The 25925-nt window shown below is 39.9% G+C and overlaps 1 protein-coding gene across 1 annotated transcript in view; it reads right to left on the reverse strand.

The window, feature by feature from the left end:
• Window positions 1-18433: 18433 nt before the first annotated feature.
• LOC149284694 (synaptojanin-2-binding protein-like) overlaps window positions 18434-25925 on the reverse strand; it is a 42504-nt gene continuing 35012 nt past the window's right edge. Inside the window, exon 6 of the mRNA XM_089496318.1 lies at window positions 18434-18547. Within this exon, the coding sequence (XP_089352444.1) occupies window positions 18434-18547 (114 nt within the window). The remainder of the gene's footprint in view (window positions 18548-25925) is intronic.

Consider the following 25925-nt stretch of genomic DNA (forward strand, 5'->3'; position numbering starts at 1 on the left):
TCAAGATGATGAAGGTGCTGTGCTATGGGGAATGAATCAAGACCTCAAGATGTCAGACCCAGCTAGACCTCTGGACAAGTCATACTGGTCATTGGAAAAACAAATCTAAATAGAGGGTTTGTCACTGCGGCAGAAAGTGTTAATAGGTCCAGATGTCAAATTCTATGCTGGGAGATTTGTATATTAGGGTACAGGCGTCTAAGGTTGCCAGCTCAGAGCCGGCGGCCATCGGCAGGGTGGTCGAGCTTATAACAGATTATAAGACAATTTGTCACACTCTTTGTATAATAAGAAAAGTACTTGCATATTAAGCATCAAGTAATTAATGTGTCCATAATAACCACGTGCAGGAAGGAGCTCTCCACTTCATAATGATTGCAGACTTCAGGAATTAAAAAAAAAAAAAACAGGGAAGAAAATCAGAAAGCCCTTGAGGTTCTAATAACTGAATATGGCCATCGCCTTTCAACAGACCTAGGTCAAAACCTCCATGAGCTTTTAGTTTTATGGCGGACAAAGCAAAACATATACACCCTCTGCCTACCTTCTTCTACCAGTTATTTTATCATTCCCCTGGGATTTTGTCACTATTGGTTTTATTATGGTCTTAGGAACTAATACCTAAACTGTTCGAAGATCCAGTTCCCAGTTGTCCGGGAGTCATTCCTCTGCAGATTTTGCTTTTGTTGTCGTGCCATTTTAGTGTACATCTTAGTCTACTGACTCCTTTTCAGTTTCACAAAAAGCAGTGTCAGACCCAGAACCTGGTTTTGGGGGGGACACTAACACACGCACACAGACACCCATACTGACACTCACAGACACCCGCACAGCCACAGTCAACACTAACACACATGCACACAGACACACTAACATACCCTGACATACACACACAGTTACTCACACTAACATACCCTGACATACACACAGTTACTCACACTAACATACCCTGACATACACACACAGTTACTCACACTAACATACCCTGACATACACACAGTTACTCACACTAACATACCCTGACATACACACAGTTACTCACACTAACATACCCTGACATACACACACAGTTCCTCACACTAACATACCCTGACATACACACAGTTACACACACTAACATACCCTGACATATACACACACAGTTACTCACACTAACATACCCTGACATACACACAGTTACACACACTAACATACCCTGACATACACACACAGTTACACACACTAACATACCCTGACATACACACTAAGATATGCAGACACACATACACGCAGTCATACACACTAACATACCCAGACAAGCACACTAAGATATACAGACACACACACACACTCAGAAACACACTAACATTCCCAGACAACAATACACACAACTCAATTACCCTGCAAAGCCTCAGCCTGTCTTCAATGCAGCTCTCTACCCCTGCCTCCTCATGGAAAGTCCAGGAGTCAGCAGCATAAAGCCATCTTTCTCTGTGGGAGAAATTGTCCCATTATCACGTACACCTTAGGGATTATGTATAAAAAGTGACTTTGCTGCAAAGCTTCCAAAGTGGTCATATCACCATAGCAACCGACAAAATGGTGCACTCAGTGGACCACTTCTTAAATTTTGCACCACGGTATCTTTTGTACATGGCATGGATTCTAAGAGAAAATTATATTTTTCCCCCTGACATTTTCAATTACATTTAAGGAGCAGTGTGGCTTTCAAAATGTAATGGTAATAGGAAGAAACTATTATGCACACTTCAGAAGAATATGAGTCTTTTATTTGCATGGCATTAAGCCACAGAAAGGCAAATACTGTGTATTACAACTGAGCTATTGGAGGGAATCATCCTTCAAAGTAAAAAGTAATATTGAAGACTTAACAACGAGACAGGTACAGCTATCAATGTGTCCTGCGGTGGATACATAGAAACATAAAATCTGACAGCAGATAAGAACCACTTTGTCCATCTAGTCCGTCTGTTTTTCCCAATCTATTCAAGATACACCCCTCCTTTACAACCAACAACCTCTAGGAAAACACCAAAAAGTAGCACAAGAATAACTTATGCTTATATGTCACCAGGTGGCCACTATCACCAGTCTGGCCCTGAAGCAAAGGATTCCAGGGGCCCAATGGTCCAAATGTCACTCATGTTTCCATATTGATAGAAATGTCTCTCTAGATGACAACGAGAACTAAGAGAGTTTATGGTTGGTTAGCTGAGAGATTTTACTGATGTTTCTATTTCCACAACCCAGGATGGGATGTGGTTAGAGGCAATGAGAACACTTACCTACTATCCAGCTACCCTACCTGTTCCACCACCTTGTGATGTCTTAATAGATCGCAAGGTGGAGACATGGAAGCTGTGAATGCACAGACCTCGATCAATTTCCCAGCTCATCTCCCAAACCGGCCCATGATCCCCACTTTACACAAAAGTGGGGCAAGCTCAGTGGGACCAGCCGCCTAGTTGCCTATATGGTAGGACCAGCCCTGGACACAGGCAATTATGTATCTGTTGGTCTAAGCCATGCTAACATACATAGTGGGTGATCACCAATGGTTTGGCCAATACACTTTTAGCAATAAACATAACCTCGTAACTGTATATTAGTTATGTAATTGAGCACAAAATGAGTTATTTTCTAATAATATATCAGTATGAAAAATAAAAGAACCCACCCAATTTAAAACTGCATATGGAGAATGCCCCGTGGGCCCGGAGAACATTTATTTTTTCATTACCCTAATCACTTATTAAAACACCCTGACTTACTATCTGTAGAGAAAAGTAATATTGCACATCACATATCTGTGCAGAAAGATAATAACAGAAATCCATTAGAAAACCACAGTCGGTCCGTGGAAAAAATATCTAATTAGATTTTGATTAAGTTTGTATAATTTCACGGTATTATGTGGCGTTTCTGGTTGTAATGTTGTGTATTTCCCCCAAGCTGACACTTTTTCCCCCCCAGATTTCGACACCCATTACATAGGACTCAATTCCACTGAAATGTATAGGGGGGGCATCTACTGGAAGGATTTAATTAAATGTTTGCTGCTCCTCCAGATGGACTGATATAGTTCGCCGAACCTGTGATGTGAGGAGGGAGCTACAACTCAATGTTTGATCAAGAATAAAAAAAAAGTGCAAATTGTGATTCGCTTTAACCAATTAGGGTTATGAACATGTGTGATAAGGTGCCTTCTTTTCAATAGCCTTACGACTCAAACATTGAATTTCAGTGAATAAGAAAACTATTAGTATTCTTCAATCACAAATTCATCCATAACCCATTCTTGCAACCTCTGTTTATCTGGATTTTCCTGTGTGCTGATTGTCCGCATGTTGCCCATTATATTCCTGTTCTTGTGCTGCCTGCCCTGACCTTTGAGTCAATATATCAGCTGTTCCTTTGTATGGTGCTTTCGACACCCCCTGTGTCCGCTCATGCCAACTCTCTCAATCCTCTTTTCATGAGGCTGAGGCTTTAATCTGAAGATCATTCTCTCTCGAGCATTTACGACTGCTAGCAAAGATCAACTTTTTCTCATTGACGAAACAAGAAGTTTGTGTTGTAATTAGATTATGGTATCTATCATATCTATGGCTATTCCTGCTTCCAAATGGATGAGTTCATCAAGAGCTGGTCATCTGTGCTTCGTCAACAAGTATAAGGTTAGCTTTGTCCGATAAACCACTACTAATCGGTTGACCAAAAGGTATTCAAGCCATCTGATCTTATGGACCTTTGCGCTCTTTATGGTGTAGCTTTCGCTTCGTCTTCTAGAAGCCAACCGGTCAAAACTGCTCTCCTCTTTCTTTCTTCCTTCCTTGCAGATAGACACCACGTTCCTCTGTTTTTCATTCCATACACTCTTCAATGATGTTCTCTTCCTCATTCAGTAAACTGCCTCCTATTTTGAACGCTAGGAAGTGATTAACTTTGCTGGTTTACCCAAATGATGATCACACAATGATCTTTAATTTGTGCCCAGGGACTGTTACATGTAACCAGCTCCTTCTCAAACATGTCTTTAATCGCTTTACTTTCAGCAGAGTACTTTCACAGATTTGCTATAATGCATGGCCATGAAGATCCTTGATAATACATTATTATGTATGCCTACCATCAACCAGATCTCTGTAAAAGCATGCAAACACATCCTGGCATACTTCCACCGCTTTGAGTTCCGAGACCCAAGGCAGTCCTTTTGATATAGTCAATCTTAACAATATTTAGAATTCTATAGCAACATTGTTACATTATGTTTAAGAGTCACCATGGAAACGTATGGATTCTTTTCATTATGCATTTTCATTGGTAATCATATTATTACATAATGCATAATACATAATGGTTTGTATGGAAGTAATAAAATATTCTTCAATTGATAAGGAATAAACACGGTCTAGACTGTGAAGGACGCGGAAAGACCTCGCTAAACGTATTATCCGAGGTGTGTTTGTTAAATCAAAGACTGAGGGGTCTATTCACTAAAGGAAAAGTTAACAAGGTGTAGTGTATCAGCTCCTTGACTTGATCATATATTATGAAGAACCATCACTAGTGAGCTTCTGCAAAGAAATCACATAGTTGACAACATCACAAACCTCTATATGAATTCCCAACTATTAGAATCTAATGTCTAAATCATAAATATATAAACAAAAAGGAAATAGCGTTCAAAATAACAAACCTACAAACCTATATATATATATATATAAAATCATACATATCAGTGATGTGTACAGCATCCTACGTGTGGAAACCAAAGCACACCCTAAAAATACAGATCTTCACCTCCTGTTATATTTCCGCCTCCTGCTCCACATCATCGTTTAAACCACCACTTTTTTTTTTATCAAGACGTCAAGTTGGTAAATTAGGTATGATAGAGTATTTCTTCTATAATGATAGAGCAGACGTGGATAAGTTAGTGGTTTAAATGACGATTCACCGCAGCAGTTAATTATGGTTCAGCGGATCCCGTTTATACTGAAATCCCTCGGAATCATAATTCTTTGCTGTCCCTTTGAATCCGTTACGCGGTTTATTATACACCACCTTGGTCTGATAATACAGAATATATATCCGGATGGCGTACTGTAAGAGCTGCACCTTCTATTTAACACAAATGGAATGTTACAATCTAGAAATATAATATAGAACATTATAAAACAATACCATAGTGACTATTGTATCAAATAAACACACATGAGAATTAAGATTCTACCAGTTGGGTTTCGATGATTGTTTTTATTTCTTATTTTAATCTGAAAAGTCATATGTTATGTATTTACTTAAGATCTCTGTGGGGTGAGCTGTAGTGATTACAGGTTTTCCTATTCTCTCGGGTGATGTTTCAGGATCTTCTTGGAGGTATCTAGGTTACAGATCAACGGTGGCTTTACGCATGAGATGCCAGCAAGAGTAACCATGGAACTAGATCACCAGGGAAACTAAAAAATGACATCCCTGAAGAATAATCAGCCTAGTTTGCGTCTCACCACCTTGCCCTAAAAAAAGATTGGTGCTACATAACCACATCTGCTTGGGTTCAACCAACAGGAACATCATTTACAGCCATAGGCGCCAATTTAGGCAGTGCGAGAGTACAAGGAACATTCACGGTCAAGTATAGTCCAGGGGAAAAAAAAACATCATGTTAATGTTCACTACATGATAATATTTGAACATAGTCACAGGCTACTTAAGAATCCCTAAGAGGCTTCCAAAAAATCTTTCGACGCTTCCCTGGTAGCCTTTGGCTGCGGAATTAAAAACATTGCACAGTGACACATTTTAGTACCATATTTCTTTTCTATTGCCTTAAAGTAATTGTACGGCAGACGAAAGCTGTTGTTAACCTTGATGTATTTCTGGCAAGAATGAGATCTGCCCTATTATTTGGAAGCTTTCATATACTCTTTGAAATCCTATCCGCGCGATGATGCCTAACTTTGGCAGAGATAAAGACAAAGTAGTCGTCAAAATATTAAAAATATCTTTGCAATATCCTTCCAGCTCCAAAGACATTTTTTTTTTACAAAAAGCACTATCATAAAAGACAGAAAAGAATGAGTAGCTTTGTGATGTTCCATTGCCTGTTGTCTACCACAATTAAGGCCACCACATCATAATCATGTTGTTGGTATATATTCATTTCAGATCTTCTAGAATGTTATTTGATGTCATTCTTTATGGACACTATACATCCAGCATTCCAATAATAGTAAACCTATGACGGTGACCAGGCAAAGAGTCTTACGCTGGCTGTTTTTCTTTCTGGTTAGATTTCATAATCAACTTAAGCACAAACCTGATTTTGATGAACCTTAGAAGAAGATACATGTTGCTCAACACCATCTTTCAAGAATGGAACGTTCTACATAAAGTGTTCTATGGTTTCAATCTCAGGACAACCCTCCCGTGGACAGTTCTTACAATTTACATTTATTATCTTTTAGGTTTATCCAAACATATTTCTATACAAAGCGTTTATCCCATGTGGCTACTAAAGGTTGCCCCACGGAGCATCCTCTTCTTAGCCTAGCACTAGATTTAGTTGAAGTTGTGAATACCAAAACAAAAATGAACTATTCTGCTTCACTCAACTTTTGAGTAAGTAAATGGAATGATTTATTTAACCGCTTAAATTCTTATTAGCAGTATAGCTCAGGCAACCTCATAACATGATTAAGACCCCATGCAGAGGTGGTGGAAAGGGTGGTGGTGTTATGATCGGACTGCCACCACGAAGGACGTGTGAAACCCAAACACACTAGCATGGTGCGATTAAGTTAACTGCAAAAACAAATGTTGTATATGATATAAATGTTCTAGAAAAAGAATTGAAAACAAACAAAAAGCATTGGGTCTTCTACTACTACTACTACGCTTGATATCTAAACAAACATTCGTTGAAGATGTTGCTGGGAAATTTATGTTGGAAGTTCAGTTTTTATGCTATAGATGGATCAAGAGGCCCTCTAGGAACATACCAAAGGCCATATCAGGCTCCCATCCGTGATGTCCAAATGGAGGCTTCTGAAGCCCTCCCAAGCTGAGGTCCCACAGACTAAAGTTATTAACCTGCGTCCCTCCTCCGCCATGGCCAGTCTCCAACTATATTCCACTGCTAGCCAGGTGGAATAACAACATATCTTCAACTAGGGGCAAATGATTGTTGGACTGCAATATGGTTGAGATCAAACATTTGGATGACAACTGCCACAACTAGCAATCTTCAGAAAGCCTGTAATATGAGAGAGGAAGAAGAAAAACATTCTAAAACACAGTCATCGGCAATAAGGTGCTTTTCAGGCTTGTTTAAGAAAACAAACCCAATGTGGTTTTCTCGTGACACCTTCTGAAAACGATCAGCATACTGCTGTTTGAGACAACAAATCCCAATAGCCTCAGCCATTTATTTATCTATTCAATATCATTGCTTCTTGTAGCTGTATATAATAACTACCTATGTGTAAAAGATTGTTTTTTTGTTCCTGAAGCTTTTTACCTTTCGTTGCTGTTTTCTACGATGGGTCAAACAATTTATTCTGATCGTAGAGAGGAAATGAGACTTATCCTGGGAAAATTGGGTAATTCATTGCAAATAAGAAGGTAAAAATTACCGGTTGCTAACATGGCTGAGCAGACAGCGAGTCTCCAAAAGTATCACATTAGGCCTGAAAAACTGAAGGGTGATGGGCCAATTGAAAGCTTGGGTTGCCATGGTAACTAAGTACTTTTTGATTTCTAATGTTACAGTGAAGTAAGATTCTGCGAAGAGAAACAATTGAGCTATAGAGATCTATTGATGAGGAAGGTGCTATATATATATATATATATATATATATGATTCTTAAAGGGATAGTTTAATGTACCTGCCAGTCCTGCTAAAGAGGAAAGCATATTAAAGCACTTTAATATGTATTCTTCAAACTAAAAAACAAAACAAAAAAAAAAGAAATAACTTTTCTAAACTGCAGCTGGCCCGGCAATAAATGCCAACGGATTGGCTACTTGAAGCAGCCAATCACTGGCAAGAAACTGTTTCACCTGAAATAAATGGGATCGCTCGCAAAGCCAGCACTGTAGCTGACGAGACACACCAGATGAAAAGGGATCCTTCTTCGCGATCCCCCCCCACGCATTCACAAGGGCGACGCCAAGAATACCATCCAGGACCATGTAGCTGCCATACGCATTCAATCCCATATGATGGCTGGAGTGTAGATACGTTCCATGGTGACTTCTTTAAGGTCGTAAAGGAACCCATGTGGACTCTAAATAAAGCAGTGTTCTTTTGGTGCATTAAATACCCAGGTAACTCCATTTAAATGCCCAATTGTGTGCTAACAAGTGCATGTGACAAAAGCTCATATGTACCGAACTGTTCTTCTCATAACGTCATGTGCTTTAGAGCGACCTTCGGTGTGAGTGCAAACGTTTTCTTGCATTACTTAACAAATTCTTGTCACAGCTGAAGAAAACAAGAAGAAAAAAATAAATTAAGCGATTGAAGGTTATGTTCAGCATGCTCAGAAACATCCCGTTTCGGCAGTAACAAGCCGTTAAAAACTTTTTCGGTACAAAACAGCTGGGCGAATATGTACATAGAGTGGTTAAGTAACATTGGCACTCTTGGGATCCGGCATTTCCAGTAAGTGGACTATATTTAGGGCAGCAAAATCTGTTGTATTTACCCTTGTTCTAAAAGGTTATGGAAAATGTATTTGATTATATATATATATATACACACAAATATTAACCAGAAACAAGCCATTGGGAACTAATGACATATTTCATATACCAGTTATAGAACTTTTAAAACGCACAATAAATGACATTGTGGTGTCTTTTAATAGTAACATAGTAACATAGTAACATAGTTCATAAGGTTGAAAAAAGACCAAAGTCCATCAAGTTCAACCTATATACATATTGTGTCCCTACTGTGTTGATCCAGAGGAAGGCAAAAAACCCTTATGAAGCAGATGCCAATTGCCCCATACCAGGGGGAAAATTCCTTCCCGACTCCAAATATGGCAATCAGAATAAATCCCTGGATCAACGTTCTGTCCCTATTAATCTAATATCCATAACTTGTAATATTATTGCTTTCAAGAAACACGTCCAGGCTCCTTTTGAACTCTTTTATTGAGTTTACCATCACCACTTCCTCTGGCAGAGAGTTCCATAATCTCACCGCTCTTACTGTAAAGAACCCCCGTCTGTGCTGGTGTAGAAACCTTCTTTCCTCCAGCCGTAGAGGATGTCCCCTTGTTATAGATACAGTCCTGGGTATAAATAGGTCCTGGGAGTGATCTCTGTACTGTCCCCTTATATATTTATACATAGTTATTAAGTCCCCCCTAAGCCGTCTTTTTTCCAAACTAAATAACCCCAATTCTGATAATCTTTCTGGGTACTGTAGTCCTCCCATTCCCCTTATTACTCTGGTTGCCCGTCTTTGAACCCTCTCCAGCTCCACTATATCTTTCTTGTACACTGGTGCCCAGTACTGTACACAGTATTCCATGTGTGGTCTGACTAGTGACTTGTACAGGGGTAGAATTATTTCCTTGTCGTGGGCATCTATGCCCCTTTTGATGCACCCCATGATTTTATTTGCCTTAGCAGCAGCTGCCTGACACTGGTCGCTACAGGTAAATTTACTGTTAACTAAAACTCCTAAGTCCTTTTCCATGTCAGTCGTCCCCAGTGTTTTCCCATTTAATACATATTCCCAGCCTGGATTTTTCTTCCCCATGTGCATAACCTTACATTTATCTGTGTTGAACCTCATCTGCCACATCCCAGCCCAAGCCTCCAACCTATGCAGATCCATTTGTAATCGTGCGCTGTCCTCTATTGTGTTAACCACGTTACAGAGCTTAGTATCGTCTGCAAAGATTGATACTTTACTATGCAATCCCTCTACAAAGTCATTAATAAATATATTAAAAAGAATAGGACCCAAAACTGACCCCTGTGGTACCCCACTAGCAACAGTCACCCACTCAGAGTATGTACCATTAATAACCACCCTCTGTTTCCTATCACTGAGCCAGTTACTTACCCACATACACACATTCTCCCCCAGCCCAAGCATTCTCATTTTATGTACGAGCCTTTTATGTGGCACCGTATCAAATGCTTTGGAAAAATCAAGATATACGACATCCAGCGATTCACCCCGATCCAGTCTTGAGCTCACCTCCTCCATCTGATTTCTTGCACAGGCACAGGGTATGGAGATTCGTCAACCCAACTATTGCAATCTTTGATTTATTTTGATATTATTGATGTTTAATGGGTTTTTATTATTTCATTTTTTTTGTCTTCTTCATTACTCCCCTGAGCATTGACACATTACCCAACGTGATATACGTGACGGGCCGAGAAGATGGACGGAACGTCACAAGAATCTTACCATTCCAGCGAAAGCTTTTCAATCACATCTACTGTTCTATATAATGTTGTTTACCACTGTTGATTTCTGCGAACTCGTATACATGGTTCCCTGTAAAAAACATAATAAAAAATAATGAAAGTCAAAAAGCCCACCTCCTCTGGCCCTAGGACCTATGTTACTTTGCATCAATAGTCAAAGTAGGGATGTGTGGGTATTGTAATACTGTGGGAGCCTCTCCAATGGCTGTAGTGGTTGCACTCTGGACCCCCACAGATCTATGATCAGTGATGCGGCCCCTCTTCAGATCATACAAAGTTCAGATACTAATACCTCCATTTTCTGAAACATGCTGTGTGGTTTCCTTTCATGAGATCATCAAATTGGAAGAGTTTTGACTCTATATTCATCCCAATTAAACTAATTACGTACATCTATAGTTCCCATAACTCCATACTCCATAAGTATTTCTAGTGTGATAGCAGAGTCCGTAGTGCTGTGAAAATAAAAGAGAATACAAAATGAACAATCACAAAATAAAAATACTATGAACAATAATAAGGCATCCTGGCAGTGATGCACTCTGGCATAGGTTGACTAGGTCTAAGACAACAGGCCAATGGGGGGTTGAAAAGGGGCCCTCCTATGCTGCTGCTCAATGGGTCATTTTACAAGGAAGATCTCTGGTCACCCCAACTGGCCAAGTAAAGACACAGAGTTCCAGGATATGATGTCATACTCAGTGTCCAGCAGCAAAGATGGCGGTCATGGAGGGGACAGCTGGGGTGCTGTCTTGGGTCAAGTCTAGGACACCTCCAAAGTTAAAGATGTTACTGAAGACCAGTACAGGAAGACAAGAGAGCCCTGTTCTTGTGAGCCTACAATATCACACCATTTCACGCATTGCACTAAAATCTAGTTTAAAGAGACACTTTTAAGTAGTTTTAAAATATTTGAGTATTTTTGGAGCACTTTTTAAAGATGAAAAGAAAAAAAAGGAGAAAAAAACGAGAACCTGATATTTTCAATAACATGAAAATTAAATGATCTGTATTTTTCTAAGTAATCTCATATTGCTATACTTTAGCTTTTTTGCCTCCCCGCGTGATTTCAGCGACTGGTGGTATTTATTCTGCAAGCAGCAGAAGAAGCCTTTGATAAAATGTAACTAATAATCTTCAACAAGCCCTCCTTAAGAAGAAAAAAAACATCAAAAATCCTTTAAAAAAAAAATGTTTCAGTTCAGTCTGACCTCCTCAAGTAATATTCCAATATATTACATTCTCTAATGTTTCTCTCTGCAGGTAACCTGATGTCTTTAATGTCGTTTGATCTGAAGCTGCAGGATTTCACGTTAGATCTATCCGCTAATTAGCTGAAATACATCTCAATCTCAGGTAGATGAGCAATTTAAAAACTGCAATTAGAAATTATCTTTGGGTCAGTGGTAACCAATTATTTTTCCTCGTGTGCAGCATTGAGTTGCGTTTCTCCGTTTCGGCAGATAACCGAGCCGTGATTTGTGTACATATATTAAAATTTTACTTTTTTTTTTTTGTTTGTTTGTTTTTTTTTAAGTTCTTTAATATACACATGGGGGAAAAAAACAGGAAAGTGAAAATTGGTAAAAGTGGAGCATTACAGCCAAATTCTATTTGGCTGCTATGGCGACTGCACTCGTTTTCTAACTTTGCATATAAATTTCATTTATACGGAGCGGCAGCTGGGATCTCTGCAGATTCCGACCAAGGGCTCAGGGAATCAGAACCGACAGCCAGGCGACTGGGTCAGCGTGTTTAAGCATGATTTGTAGGAACATATTGGAGAATAGTTATCGTGGAATAGCCAAGGGGATTTGTTAACTAAACGTAGATTTTTCTACTGGGATTCAACTATTTAGTCTGAATAGCCAACACCAACGAGCTAGGAAGCTAACTTCTCCCAATGAATCTAGGACGTTTATCCGGCGAAAGGTGTTGTCCCGCGAGTGACTGCCGTTTCCATATTGTGGACCCTCTGAGTTTTATGATGGCTTTCGGCTCAAAGTTGATGTGAGCCGTCATACCAAGTAAGTTGCTCTTAGCCTGTTGGAGAAATCTCTGTTATTCTGTACTGATCTATGTGAATTAAATTTTTATAAAGACATTAAAGCTATGTTGGAAAGGCCCTGACATTGCATCGTGTCTAGCTTGAAGCGCATACTTTAAAACATAATACCCAACAACCAACCCACTTTCCACCAAAGGTATAATTTCATCACCCCTTTACCTGCATTTTTTTCCACCTCGTTGATTGAACTATGCACCATGCTTGGCCAGCTCAGCTCTTCTTGCAGGAGAAGCTCACTGAGGATGGTCCTTCATAACACATAATGAATCAGGGGTTAAAGAACCTCAATCGTCTCAAATAAATCCTAAATAGTCCAAAGACATCTGTCTATTCCAACCAACTAGAGTCTACAAAGTAATGGAGAGACAAAGATGATACAATAAGGGCTGTATTTACTAAACTATGAGCTGTGGCAGGACTATTACCTATGAGAGCCCAGCCAACAATTAACCTGGGCTGTAAAAGACGGTCAGCTCAGAGACGGGCAGCTTGTAGGACGTTTCAATGGCCATTAATTCAACATTCTCCAAATCGTGCTTTTAAATCATTTACCTTAATCAAAAAATCCTGCATGGCCGGGCTTCTGCTTTGAAGAAAAGGGGAGCCAGATGGCATTTTTTTCCCCAAACGTCGACACAGATGTTTATGCATTAAATAAGTATAAGGATAATCTTAAAATCAGAACTTCTTAAGCACAAAATTAGCGGGTTTAAGGTTTCTGTAAGATAATAACAACAATAAAAAGATGAACCGACTATATGCTTTGTATTGCACTCTGCATTTTGTGGATTAAATTTAGCTGTAAGACTGCAAACGCATAACAAAATCTCCACGTAACATCCAATGAACTACATAGAGAGAGAGAGAGAGAGGAAAAAAAAAGAAATTTACGCAGCAGATTTTTTGGGAACATTGCAATGCTAGAGTGATTTAATGGGTCAGAAGGGAAATATGCGTAGCAATTTATATTGTGGCACAAACCTCACGTCTATTTCGTAGCTTTGATGAATAAAACAAAGTTTGAATCAGCAGCTTCTACACAATATGAAACAATTCTGCACTTATGTTTCCCCCAGAATGAGGACAGAGAGAGCAGAATGATGTTAAAATAATCTGAGGCATGATTCAAACAATAGAAACACCAACAAGCTGCCCCAAAGGCTACCAACTCAGGGGTATTCACTAAGCTACGGCTAAAGGTACCGCTGTAACTCTACACAAGGGAGTCCCCAGTCCCTTTAAACGTAGATGTGGTGTGGCTTAGATTTGTCCTGAAGGGAGCTCTAAATCTTTAGCAAATAGATCGAAATCAATGGAAGACAAAAGTCCACCTTGATACCCAAGCTAAGGGTGGGGGCCATAAAGCTATTTTTCTTAGAATTCCTCAAGATTGTTGAGAAAAGGCCTGTGAGCATAAAATGCAGGAGAACAACCCCACCGAGCAAACACTCCGACTCCCTTATTTCCCAGGTTGGGAATGCAGTTGCTCCATGAGATGCACAGATTTGCTTAGTATTGAGAATGTTGCCAACAGTCTTGTGAAGTATTACAATTATATTACACTATATATATATCCCGAAGAGGCTGCACTATATGTTCAAAGTCCCACTACTTAGATGTTTGAAGACTTGCCCTTCTCAATGTTGCAATGAGGCAGTAAGAAATCAAGAATGTCACCAACACTTTTACAACATCACAAGGGTGTCCAATACTTTATGGTGTTCCACCAGCTCATCAGGATACAGAACCATCTCCTACGCACCATAGTAGGACAACATGTATGACACCAGGGTCATTGGAAAACTGGATAGCAGATCTCAATAAATAGAGATCTTTACCCACTACAGACATACTTTACCTCCAATCCATAAACACCATATCGACTGAGGGACAGTTGCACCAGAACTTTACCCCTTGGGTGCATCCAGTTAGCATGCAGACTGACCTCTGTGTCAGCACTTAATAAAAATGTGTGTGTATCTGCGTTTCATTTTCCATGGTCCTTGTACCAGCAAAGGATGCTCACACCTGAAGTAGTCACACCACATTTAAGAGCAATACAATGTATAGTTGACCTCACCACATCTACCATAATGTGGTTCTATATATAATCATCCATTTTCACAGAAAAAGATTTTCTCACATCAAGACAGCAGTCCATACTTTCCTATCTTTGAAGGGCAGCAGCTCAACCTTACACTTTCTTTTACCTCTAGATAATGTTGCTCTTAATGTGTTTAAAAGCATCTGCCATATCCAATCTTCCAACCTTTCCTTTTAAATGTAGACAAGGGGGGGGGGGGCAGCACAAGACGCAAGCAGGCCGCTCCAAGGTGAAGCCAAGTGTCAATCTGATCCTGCCCAATATTATATAGAATAAATCATTTATTCCGTGGGTACAAAATGTATTTATGATGAACAGTAAGTAAGGGAAAAACTAGACCGAGACTAAGTAACCTTCTCAAGGATATCAAAGTATTATCTAAGGTTCTAGTTGGATATTGTCTGGTTGAACTTTTGAACGTTTATCCTATATATAAAGTGAAATGATTCACCTCTTTTCAAATAATGAAATAACGTAAATATATGGAAAAAAAGCATTTATTTTGTAGTTTTATATCTAATTTTTACTTGTCTAAGTGAAATCTTAAGTGCGTGTTGGTTTTGCTATTGTATAAGACACACTCAGTAACTGCCTGGTAGTTCAATGTTTTTCACTCATATACCTCCTAGTTTTGGCCATGCCCTACTTAGTATGAAAATCTCTGTTCCTGTCCACCTTCTGGTTTTGGCAATGCCCTACTTCTATAGAGCTTCCTGCCGTCAACGTCTCTGTTCTCGTCATCCTTTGAGTTGTGTCCTTTCCCTACCTATAGTTTCCCACCAGGACTTTCCCTGTTCTCCTCCACCATTAAGTTTTGGCCATGCACTACCGATAGTTTTCTGCCATCAATGTCTCTGTTCTTGTCAGCCTTCAAGCGTTGGCCATTCCCTACCTATAGTTTCCTGCCATCAATGTGTCTATTTTCCTCAGCCTTCGAGTTTTGGCCATTCCCCACCTATAGTTTCCCACCAGGACTGTCTCTGCTCTTGTCCACCTTCGGGTTTTGGCCATGCACTACCGATAGTTTCCTGCCATCAAGGTTTCTATCCGTGTCCACTTTTGAGTTTTGGCCATGTCATGCCTATAGTTTTCCACTGTCAAAATATCTGTTCTTGTCCCCCTTCAGGTTTTGACCATACCCTACCTACAGTTTCCTGCCATCAATGTCTCTGTTTTTGCCCACCATGCACTACCGACAGCATGTTAGGACTGTAATATTTTTGTTCACAGTTTTAGTGAATGTTCAAGTGTATAATGAACATACGGATAAGTGTTGGCAATTTCAAGGTTTGCAACGCGTAAGGATACGAGATTGCAAACGGAAAACACAAGCAAAACGCGTTTATGAGGTAGCGATGAGAACGTCTGTAGTACATGATAATTACATGGCTACTCTAAATGCAAATTGTATTTACAAAATCCAATTACATATTTATGCAAATGACGAGACAGCTTTTAAAGGGGCAGCGCTGTCTTGCAATTGAGCAAGACGGCACAAATTAAGGAATAGTTGAGAGCATGAGAAGTTTGCTACTGTTCGGTTTTCATTATACCAGACAATTGAGGAAAAAAAACTATAAAAAAAGACAAAAGACTGTTTTCTAGTTCTTCACATTTCCAAATTCAAGTGAACAAATGAAAAGTATTTAAAACTGGAGGCCTTGAAATATCATACCATTCCTCGCCATTTGTAAAGCGTTAAGACAAGCTGCTCGAAACCGCAACGAAGCAATTATAGACGTATATATCGAACAGATGGGTTCTAGATTCTAAGAGGCGGATGGCGTTCCCGGGGTTAAATAATTTTGACCAATGAATGTTGTCGACTGACAGAAAACCAGGATTTAATTCTGTTCTACTTAACAAATACGAATTTCCTTTTTTTTTTTTTTGAACACAGGACAATAGGATGGAATATATTAACATGTCGCTTAGAGGCAGGAAGTCTTCAGCGTGAAGCGGCGTCCTTGTGTTGGGCGAGCGTTGATAAAGGATGCCGGCCGGCTTCCCGAAAAACATTCGTTGCCGACGGTTAGATCTCCCCAGGACGCAAGCCCACACCGCGAAGACAGGACGCTAAATTTGTTCCCGTCTGAAAGCACCACACGAAGAACAGCTTCCAATCAGTGCTGCTTAGCAGAATAAGGCTCTTTTCCATTTCTTTCCTCTCGCTGATTGCTTCTCTGCTTGACAATAGAATAAAAAGGTGCAATAAACGAAATACAAAGGCATTTTCCTTAGGCTTATTCTGCCGTTTAAGTTACTGGGGGGGAAAAACTGTTGTAGTCAACAGCAAATCTTTATAAAGTACACCCTACCTACACAGCTTTTTGTATTAAGTATATTCCTAAAATCTACCTGCAGCTACTGCTTTTTTTTTTTTTGTTAGTTTGAGCGTTTTTTTGATTTACAAACGAAGAGACATCTGAAGCTACGATGCTTACGTCGCTTTTTATCTTGTTCAATCACTTTGTTGGCCAGCGGAAAGGTATCACCACTAAGGACATTATCGCCTCTGGAAACAGACGCCAATAAGAAAAGATGTGATTAGTGGCAAGTTGGACAACTGCATGACAGATGACTTCTCCATCTCAGAATTCACCGCCATACCCATCGCTCTTCTGGGAGCCTTAAACCCAAGTAGAGAAAAGGAAAACCCATGACAACTGGCGTATGGATCAGGTGGCCATCAGACAGATAGGCAGTAGATCATAGCTGCCCCTTATTTAATTGTTACTGAGACTACAAGTCCAAGGACTCAATCGCATTTAACAAACTTTAGATGGAAACTATAGCAGCCACATCTTTACATCTATTACCATGAACTAATTTATTAAAACCACCTAGCGGTTTTGGATATATATTTTAGTTTAGAAGTTAACCTTATGGAAGCTGAGATTGATCTTTGTGAAATAGCCCGTGCTGTCTGCTTTTTAGAAAAATGTAGTTTTGCGGAGAGGTTCTGGACCATATGTCCTAGCCTATGGGGACTAAAACAGTTTATGTAAAAGCATAAGCACCTTTTTATATTTTCCTGTAAATGCCAAGGACAAAGGATAATCCCAGGCATATGATTTATACGAGTCCAAATAGTGTGTGGTGGGTGCTTTAAATGAGAAAGAAAAACAACTGAATACGCCAAAAAAGCTCTGATCCTCCAGTGCAAAAAGCAAAAGAAGCCTTCATCCTTTAAAGGGTTAAATGTAAAGGACACAATTATTTATGGCTTTCCGATTTCAGTGGGGAAAAAAGTTTGGGCTTTAACAATAACAATTTAGAAAACATTATGTAATTATTAGTACGTCTTTCATTAAACAAAACGATTTCTCCCACATTTGTCTCGTCTGGCTATCGTTATCCGCTGCTCTCTGATCTGGAAGGGGTTCCGTGCACCAGAGCTTTCACGGCTGGACGTACGTGACGGATTTAGTATTCCGCGTGCAACGCCGACAGCAAAACTCAAAAGGTGCTTCCATTTCAAGGATGGCATAAAAATGTTTAATAAGAACCATACACATATCTCAGAAAACAAGCATATAATCACAGACGGGCGTTCACGCTTCAACGAGGTTCCTTTGGCTGAAAAACTCCACCGACAAATTTGTGGCCACTGAGGCATGAGCATCGGGGAGAGCCTCTACACATCACCTGTGGCCTGTGAAATTAAAATGTATGGATCAAAGAATCCTTAGGAATAATGTCTTCCTCTGTCGATCTCGTGAAGAAGACAATTACCAGTAGATGCCCATGACTGGAGGTTCGAGTCCCCAGCTTTTCTCTGAATTTAGTGAAAGACGGGCCTAGGCGTTTTTAGAGAGGTCTTCTCTTTGTTGATCTTGGAAGGGCTTTGAATCTTCCCACGGGCGAGGGCCTCGTATATTTTTCCAGTCCTCATATTTCACGTCTTTAATTTTCTGCAAGGGTCAAAAGAACAGGAGTTTCAGGTCAGAATATAAGAACAGTGAATACTTAATGGAGTTCTTTTTATCGGAGTGAAGCAATATAAGGTTTATTGCATAGACGCTATCATTTAAGAAGAAGGTTCCCGGACTGTGCAACTGACTTTACAAGTTAACCCCTTTAACTACCACCGTCTTTGAAAGAGCGCAAATCACAAACCCGCAAAATTGAGCCGTGAATGCAAAATACGTTTTTTTGACTGCGCTGCCTGCTTCAGTGGATTTAAGCAGGGATGGAAGAAAATGAGATTGATATTTTATTTTTTAACTTAAAAAAAAATGAAGGCACGTATTGATCTGCATGAAATAAAAGCACTGGAGTCCGATTATTTGCCCAGCAGCACTTCTAGGTGGAATAATAGGATATTTCACGTCAGACCCATATACTGCCATAGATCATAATTGCCCTTACTGTCCTTAAGGGGATTAACAATTAAACATAATGCACACTGCCATAATTACAACCTAATTCACTGGAAATTCTCTCTTAATTATCCACGCGTCTGTTAAAGATGTTGTTTTCCATCCTGAAATCTGTACATTGATTTTCCTTGTAATCCGGCGCTCTACGGGTTCCTGCAATGCAGAAGATGCAGCGGCCGTGAAAGTTTTGGGGAAAATAACCTAAATTAAATGGCCGCAGAGGAGTGGAAAAGATTCCTTATTTCATCTTAAAGTATATAACATCATTGGGCGTTTTACGCAGGGCTTTATGTTTTGCAGCTATTCAGCAAGGCCATCTATGTGTGCACAATGCCAAGATGTGAGTTCCAGCTTGCGTGTCTTCATGGAAACAACGCAGAGTCCTGTGACTCGGGGGCCAAACGGTGCTACGTTACATTAACATGCAGAAATCTGAAGAACAGAAGAAAAATGCAAAAATCGATGCTGGGGGGCTACTCCGGCAAAGCTACGGATGTACCAGACATGAACGCTGGCCCTTTGTGTTAACTCCCCCGCTACACAGTGCTATTCGCACCTTTTTGTTTTACACTTTGAAGAGTGGGTTTGTTATTTATTTGAAGCCTGCATGGATAGACCCATACACTTGGTCTATCTAATTCTTCTTCTGACCTGTAAAGCTAAATGGTATGACCCATACGTCACGATTTTTGAAGCTCTTCTGTATGTCTTTGTCAATGTCTTTGTTTACTAGGAGATCAGCCAGGAATTATTATCGTGATCTAACGTTCAGGGAATACAGACAATGCTAGAACTTGTGAAGACCACGCAAGAAAGGAGTTCATAGCCCTAATCAGTAATTCAATGGATTAGTTTGTGCTGCGAACAAACGAGAAGTGCTACTCTACAAGGTGATCCTCGTCATTAATGGCTGCTCAAGATTTAAGTGGAGAAAAGAATGATTAAGCCACTCAACATCTTATGTAGATCATATTTAAATGCTAAGAATGTTAGGAGACATTGAGGTTCACCATTTGATGACAAAGGGTCATTTCCTTACGAAGATGCTACTTAAAGCCAGTGTTTGTACGGTGGTTGGAATCAATATGTGCATAACAGGTTTACATGTAACGTAAGGAAGTTTTACTTTACGTAGAGGGTGACGGATAAGTGGAAAAGGCTCCCAGCAGAAGTGGTAACGGTTAATACAGTGAGGGAACTTAAACATGCATGGGATAGATATATGGCTCCTGAATTTAAGACGAGACCAACGACTGATTAAGGCCTGAGTCTTGATGGGTTGAATGGTTCTTATCTGCCATTAAATCCAATATGAAAGAGTAACACGAGCGCCATGTTTATATAACCCATATCAAGACTAGTCCAAGAAAGTGGGGATACAACTTCCTTAATGCTCCATCTACGGTCCCACAAATTCTTAGAAAGAATGGTTGGAAGAAATGGACAAGCAAGAATTAAGGATTCAAAATGACCAATTCTTTATGTTCCTCAACCATCTTGTACTCAACGTATATATTTTAGAGACCTTATTCTTCTAGAGCTTCCTTCAAAACCAGGGTTTTTAATTTTATTCAAAGGGCATCTAGCTTTCGTCCCGACTTATCTGAAGTGACAAGAAGAAAAAAGAGATGTTGTTGGCTTCAATATAAAAGGTGATTCTTTATCTTATGTTAGAGCGCCGCATAAAGCTATTTTACATAAACCTGGAAATACAGGCGTGCGTCGCAAGAATAAAATGGAAATGCGGCAATAACGTTACGGTGAAAATATATTAATGCGGTGTTATGCTGCCCCCGAGGTGATGCTCAAAAATCTTTACAAAAAGAAAAAAACCTAAGGATACGTTAAGAGAAAAATGAATATTTGTCGGTAGAAAAGTTTGCATTTACTGTCAGAAGAGAGCCTGACAGCCCTTAGCTTATTCTTACTCGATGACATAATAACAGCCGAGGAATTATTATTAAAAGGCCCTTCATTCCAACATTTTATCGGCTCTAATGGACTATAGCCAGCAAGTTAAGAGCCTAAAAATGATTATTAAAACTAGAATGCAGCGCCTAATAACAGTATAACAGTGTAGACAGATGCGCGCAGACATGCTGCACATGCAAGAGTAAAAGGCACACGCTTTAGAGTTCTAAGAATAAAACGCGATAATCCACAGCGTATAAATCTTATAATATGGCCCTCTGGAATGGCAGGTTTTCTAGGCACCATAGCGGGTCACCAGTAAACGTATTATTATTTGGCCAAGCAAAGTTTACAGGCTCACGGCGCGTAGAATTTATCATAATAATACCTATTTATACCTGAAAGAAGTTGGAAGTTTAAGTTTGGAGTCACTAGGATGTTTTCATGGAAACCAACATAATTGCAAAAGGGTTTCTAGCGGTCAAACCTTTTAAACTTGGATTAGCAAACACAATGTGTCATTGGAAAACAGGAGTGACCGTCTCCGCTGGATTTCTGATTCATTTCAAGTTATTGTAATGGACAAAATATGCTTTTTCTTCCAAAAACAAAGACATGTCTAAGTGACCCCAAACTTTTGAACCGTAGTGTATGTATAGGGCAAACTTAAAAGGTTTGACTCAGAGTCTCGAGGTAAAAGCTCTGCTTCCCCGGGTTTCCGCGTCACTTCTCTTGTTCTCGGAGCAGCGTTGTAGCCAAGCCCATTTACACTTAATTAAGAGAAATAAATTAAAAAAATAAAAAAATAAAAATAATAATAATAATAATAAACTTGATGCAATTTTTCTAAGTAATGTGCTGTCCCTGTATGGATATTTTGCTTTTTTTAATATGTAATTAATATCAGGATTTTATTTAAACAAAAAAAGGGGTTAAAAAGCAATGCATTAAAGCTTTGTGTGTGCAAAAATAAATAAATAATTGAACATCAAATGAATTAAATTAAATTCCCGGCTATTAATAGTTTGCAAGCTGGTAATGGCTTTAGTAACAGCCCCAAATTAACAACATTCACATTAACAATGCAAACAATGTACGCTCATTAGCATCCTATCATACGCTACTTCTTATTCGAAACTATTTCTCGCACCATCCGCACTCCGAGGACAAAGGGAGGCTCCTGAGCCCCGCAGCACTTCTTAAAACAAGTATAAATGTGCCACTTTGTCTCGTGCCTTAGGTGACAAACAGTACACCGGTTACAATCTGTTTTACATGTCCTCAGCCCGGGAACAAACCATCTTCATTAGTTATACGGCGGCTGATCGAAAGAGCGATGATGGCTGAGACAAATGGCGTCTCCGAAGAGTACATCTGTGTGTTAGGAATGCAAGAGTGAAACAACGTCAGGCGAGTCCTACGACAAAAAGTTTAACACAATAAGGGAAACCAGCGGGTGTCCGGCTTCAGACCTGCACTACCGTTTCTAGATAAAGAAAATGTGGGCATCTTATCAACTCAGGGCGAGCTTCTCCTTCACATCTGTTCCATTGAGTGGTCCACAGCTAAATTAGGATTAATCTTCTTTCGTTACAACCCCCCGGTTCCTCAAGCGACCCAGAAGCATTAGAAGTATTATTACTTATTCATTAAGTGCTAACAATCCTTATACCTTATAAGCCCACCAGTCTTGCCGGGGACCGTCTACGAAAGTACCATAAGGCTAGATGGCTGCTCACAGGCATGGTCCTCAACTCCTGTTGTGTCTGTTCATAAATGTGTTATGTATGTGTTAACCGCCTCCTGTAGATGCATTCTGCAGTTCTGAAGTCCCCGGTGGGCTTATGAGGGTCCCCGCTCATGATCTAAACGGGGTATGATGATATTACTGCGTGTACGCATAGTCCCTGTATCTCTGCAATAGCATGCAGCAGCGCATGTGTGTTCAGGCGCCGGCAGGCCAAGCGGCTAAATAACATTTTAGACCCAAAACATTTTTTGGGGGGATTGCAGAGACAGCATCACTGAAGCAAACACTTCATTAAAGGACACTAAGGACCTTAAACTGAAATGTAATAGGGGTATAGACAGTCCTATATTCAACATGTGCCAGAGTTTATTTAATGTCTGCGTGTCGGCACACACGGCCGTAATCTGAACGCTGCTATTTTCGGGAAGATAACCGAAAGCTTTCCTGGTTGCTTCAGGCACTGACGGGTCTTCTTAGTGTCAATGGCTGGTCTTCTCACTCCGGTCTTGAAACCGCATTATTCATTTAACCGAAGCCGTTGTTTATCTTTATAACTAAACCGTAACGTGCAATCTTCTTTTTCTAATCAGTTTATCCTTGTATGCTGTCATATGCCGTAAGCTTACTCAAGCTTCAGATCTTGGCAGCAGAAGCTCGTGACCACCGTATCTCTTCTGGTTTTGGTCGTCTTAAAATGTGTACTCATCAGTTCACCCCTTAATGACATTAGGACATAGTAAGATGCCCTTAAAGAAGGGACCTAAGTGATCATTTAATATGACGTTCTAAGCGTTCTGCATTGGCGGGACATTTCCCAGATGGTACCAAGTGGGATCAGCCCCGACGACTGTGTGGAGGTTCCTTGCCTTTCTCACTATGTGCTGATAGAGTAAGTGATACACAAAATTGGAAAGAAAATATGAAGGAATTGTTTAAAATAAATAAGCTAAAAAAAATAAAATAGAAATTGTTTATAATAATAAAAAAGGCCCAAACAACTTATAAAATAATTAATAAAGGGAAAAAAATGGCAGCCACCTAACCTGTTTAAAAATAATAAAACAATCTTTTTAATTTCGGGGAACATTTTTTTATCCAGCAGTGATACCCAAATTTTTGAAATTCTAAGTAAAATTGCAAAGATCTTTTCCAAACGACAAACTGGAACTGTACAAATAAAATCAATGTGGAACCATCTATGTGAGTGGGTTTGTACGGTCTACACTGGGAATTAAAGCTTAAATAAAGCATTCGCTGGTAATCTTGGAATTTTGTGCAGGGAGAATGTCTTGAGTGTATTTCGCTCTACAATCTTTTACCTCTTTGTGGCTAAAACATCACTGAAATTTCACTCCCTGATACATTAATATATATTCTTTCAGACTCAAGCAATCCAACAGTCATTCTTCTAAATTCATAGCCGTCACATCTTATGAACGACTGTTCAGCCCTCCGCTCTGATCCACGTTTCCAAATTTTAGGATGAAAGGAAAGCCAGTCTGTCTTTAAATGCTACTTAATCATTTTCCTCCTTGAAAGGAAGACTGCATTACACAGGAGTGAGACGACTGCTCATGACAGTGAAAACAGAAGAAAAAAAGAAAAAAGGAGATAAAGTAATCAATTATCTCTGCTAAAAGCAGATCTTTCTGAAGTGTCAGCAACGCATTGCCCAATCACCTTAACAATCTATCACTGGCAGAACAGCCGGAGACTTTAAAAGTATTCAATCTGCCCATAAAGGATATTCAAAAGAATTTAAGCTGTAGTACCACTAGCACTGGCGTAACTACAGGGGTCTTTCTAAATAATTTTGAACTGGTACGAGGAGACAGGAAGAAGGGGTCGCACTGGGCAAGGGCAATGTAACAGCTGCGACTCCTTCTTCCTGCCTCTTCGTACGGGTTCAAAATAATTTAGAAAGGGCCCTTCCAAACTGGACCGCACCAATGTATGCAAGCAAGAATGAATGTGTACTTGTGTATATGTGAGGATGGATGTGTACTTGTGCGTGTGTGAGCATGGATGTGTACTTGTGCGTGTGTGAGCATGGATGTGTACTTGTGCGTGTGTGAGCATGGATGTGTACTTGTGAGTGTGTGAGCATGGATGTGTACTTGTGTGCGTGTGAGCACGAATGTGTGCGTGTGAGCATAGATGTGTGCTTTGTGCGTGTGAGCATGGATGTGTACTTTTGCATGTAAGCATGGGTGTGTACTTGTGTGTGAGAGCATGGGTGTGTACTTGTGTGTGAGAGCATGGGTGTGTACTTGTGTGTGAGAGCATGGATGTGTACTTGTGTGTGTGTGAGAGCATGGGTGTGTACTTGTGTGTATGTGTGAGAGCATAGATGAGTACTTTGTGTGTGTGAGTATGGGTGTGTGTGCATGGATGTCTACTTGTCTGTGTGTGAGCATGAATGTGTACTTATGTGTGAGAGCATGGACATGCGCAGTCCCCCTAAACATGGTAGTAACTTCTCGACGTCAGCATGGAATCTGGTAAGCATAGCTGGAGGGGTCTTTGTATTAATTAGTGAAAATACCGTCCTCATTCACTACTCATCCACGTTCTAAAATTCCTCCAAGAACATTTTTAACTTTCTGTCAAAGTCTTTTGTGCAAATAGGACTGGGAATGCCCAGCTTAAGGACCTAATGACATATTCTCTGAAATTATGCTCGATGTATGGTGTCTAGTATTCTGTGTCCACCTGGACAAAGTCACCTTGAAGTATACACTGCAGGTTTTAACGTCTTCTCACCCCCCTGCCTAAGTGGACATACTTAAAATTACCCTAAATCCTAGCAAAACAATAACTTGGCCATAAACACATACTCAAGACTTGTGTCTTTTCGAGAACCAGAAATGTGCCCATCTTGTTCCAAAGCAGCAGACAGTCTAAAGTCTAGATAATGAAAGGACGGAGGTGGCATGGTGCCAATGGACCATTGACCAAAGCATATTTTAGAATGGAGGGAAGGTGGCTGGCAGACATAAATAATTGTTATGTGCGTTAGGTAAGTAGTACATGGATGCTGGTGATACTGACACAGAGGCATGAGTGTCCACATACGTGTCCACTGTTACAGAATGCTTTTTAACCCCTTAATGACAAAGCCCGTACATGTACGGGCTCAAAATGCATTGTTTTCAATGGGCTTTGGGACCGCCCATTGTCCTTAAGGGGTTAATGGAAGCAATGTATGTATTTTGCAGAACAGCTGCCGCTGATATCACTTTAAATGTG

This window comes from Sceloporus occidentalis, unplaced genomic scaffold (assembly GCF_023333645.1).
Source record: "Sceloporus occidentalis isolate IW3139 unplaced genomic scaffold, rSceOcc1.0.p SCAF_89, whole genome shotgun sequence".
In the NCBI taxonomy this organism is placed as follows: domain Eukaryota; kingdom Metazoa; phylum Chordata; class Lepidosauria; order Squamata; family Phrynosomatidae; genus Sceloporus; species Sceloporus occidentalis.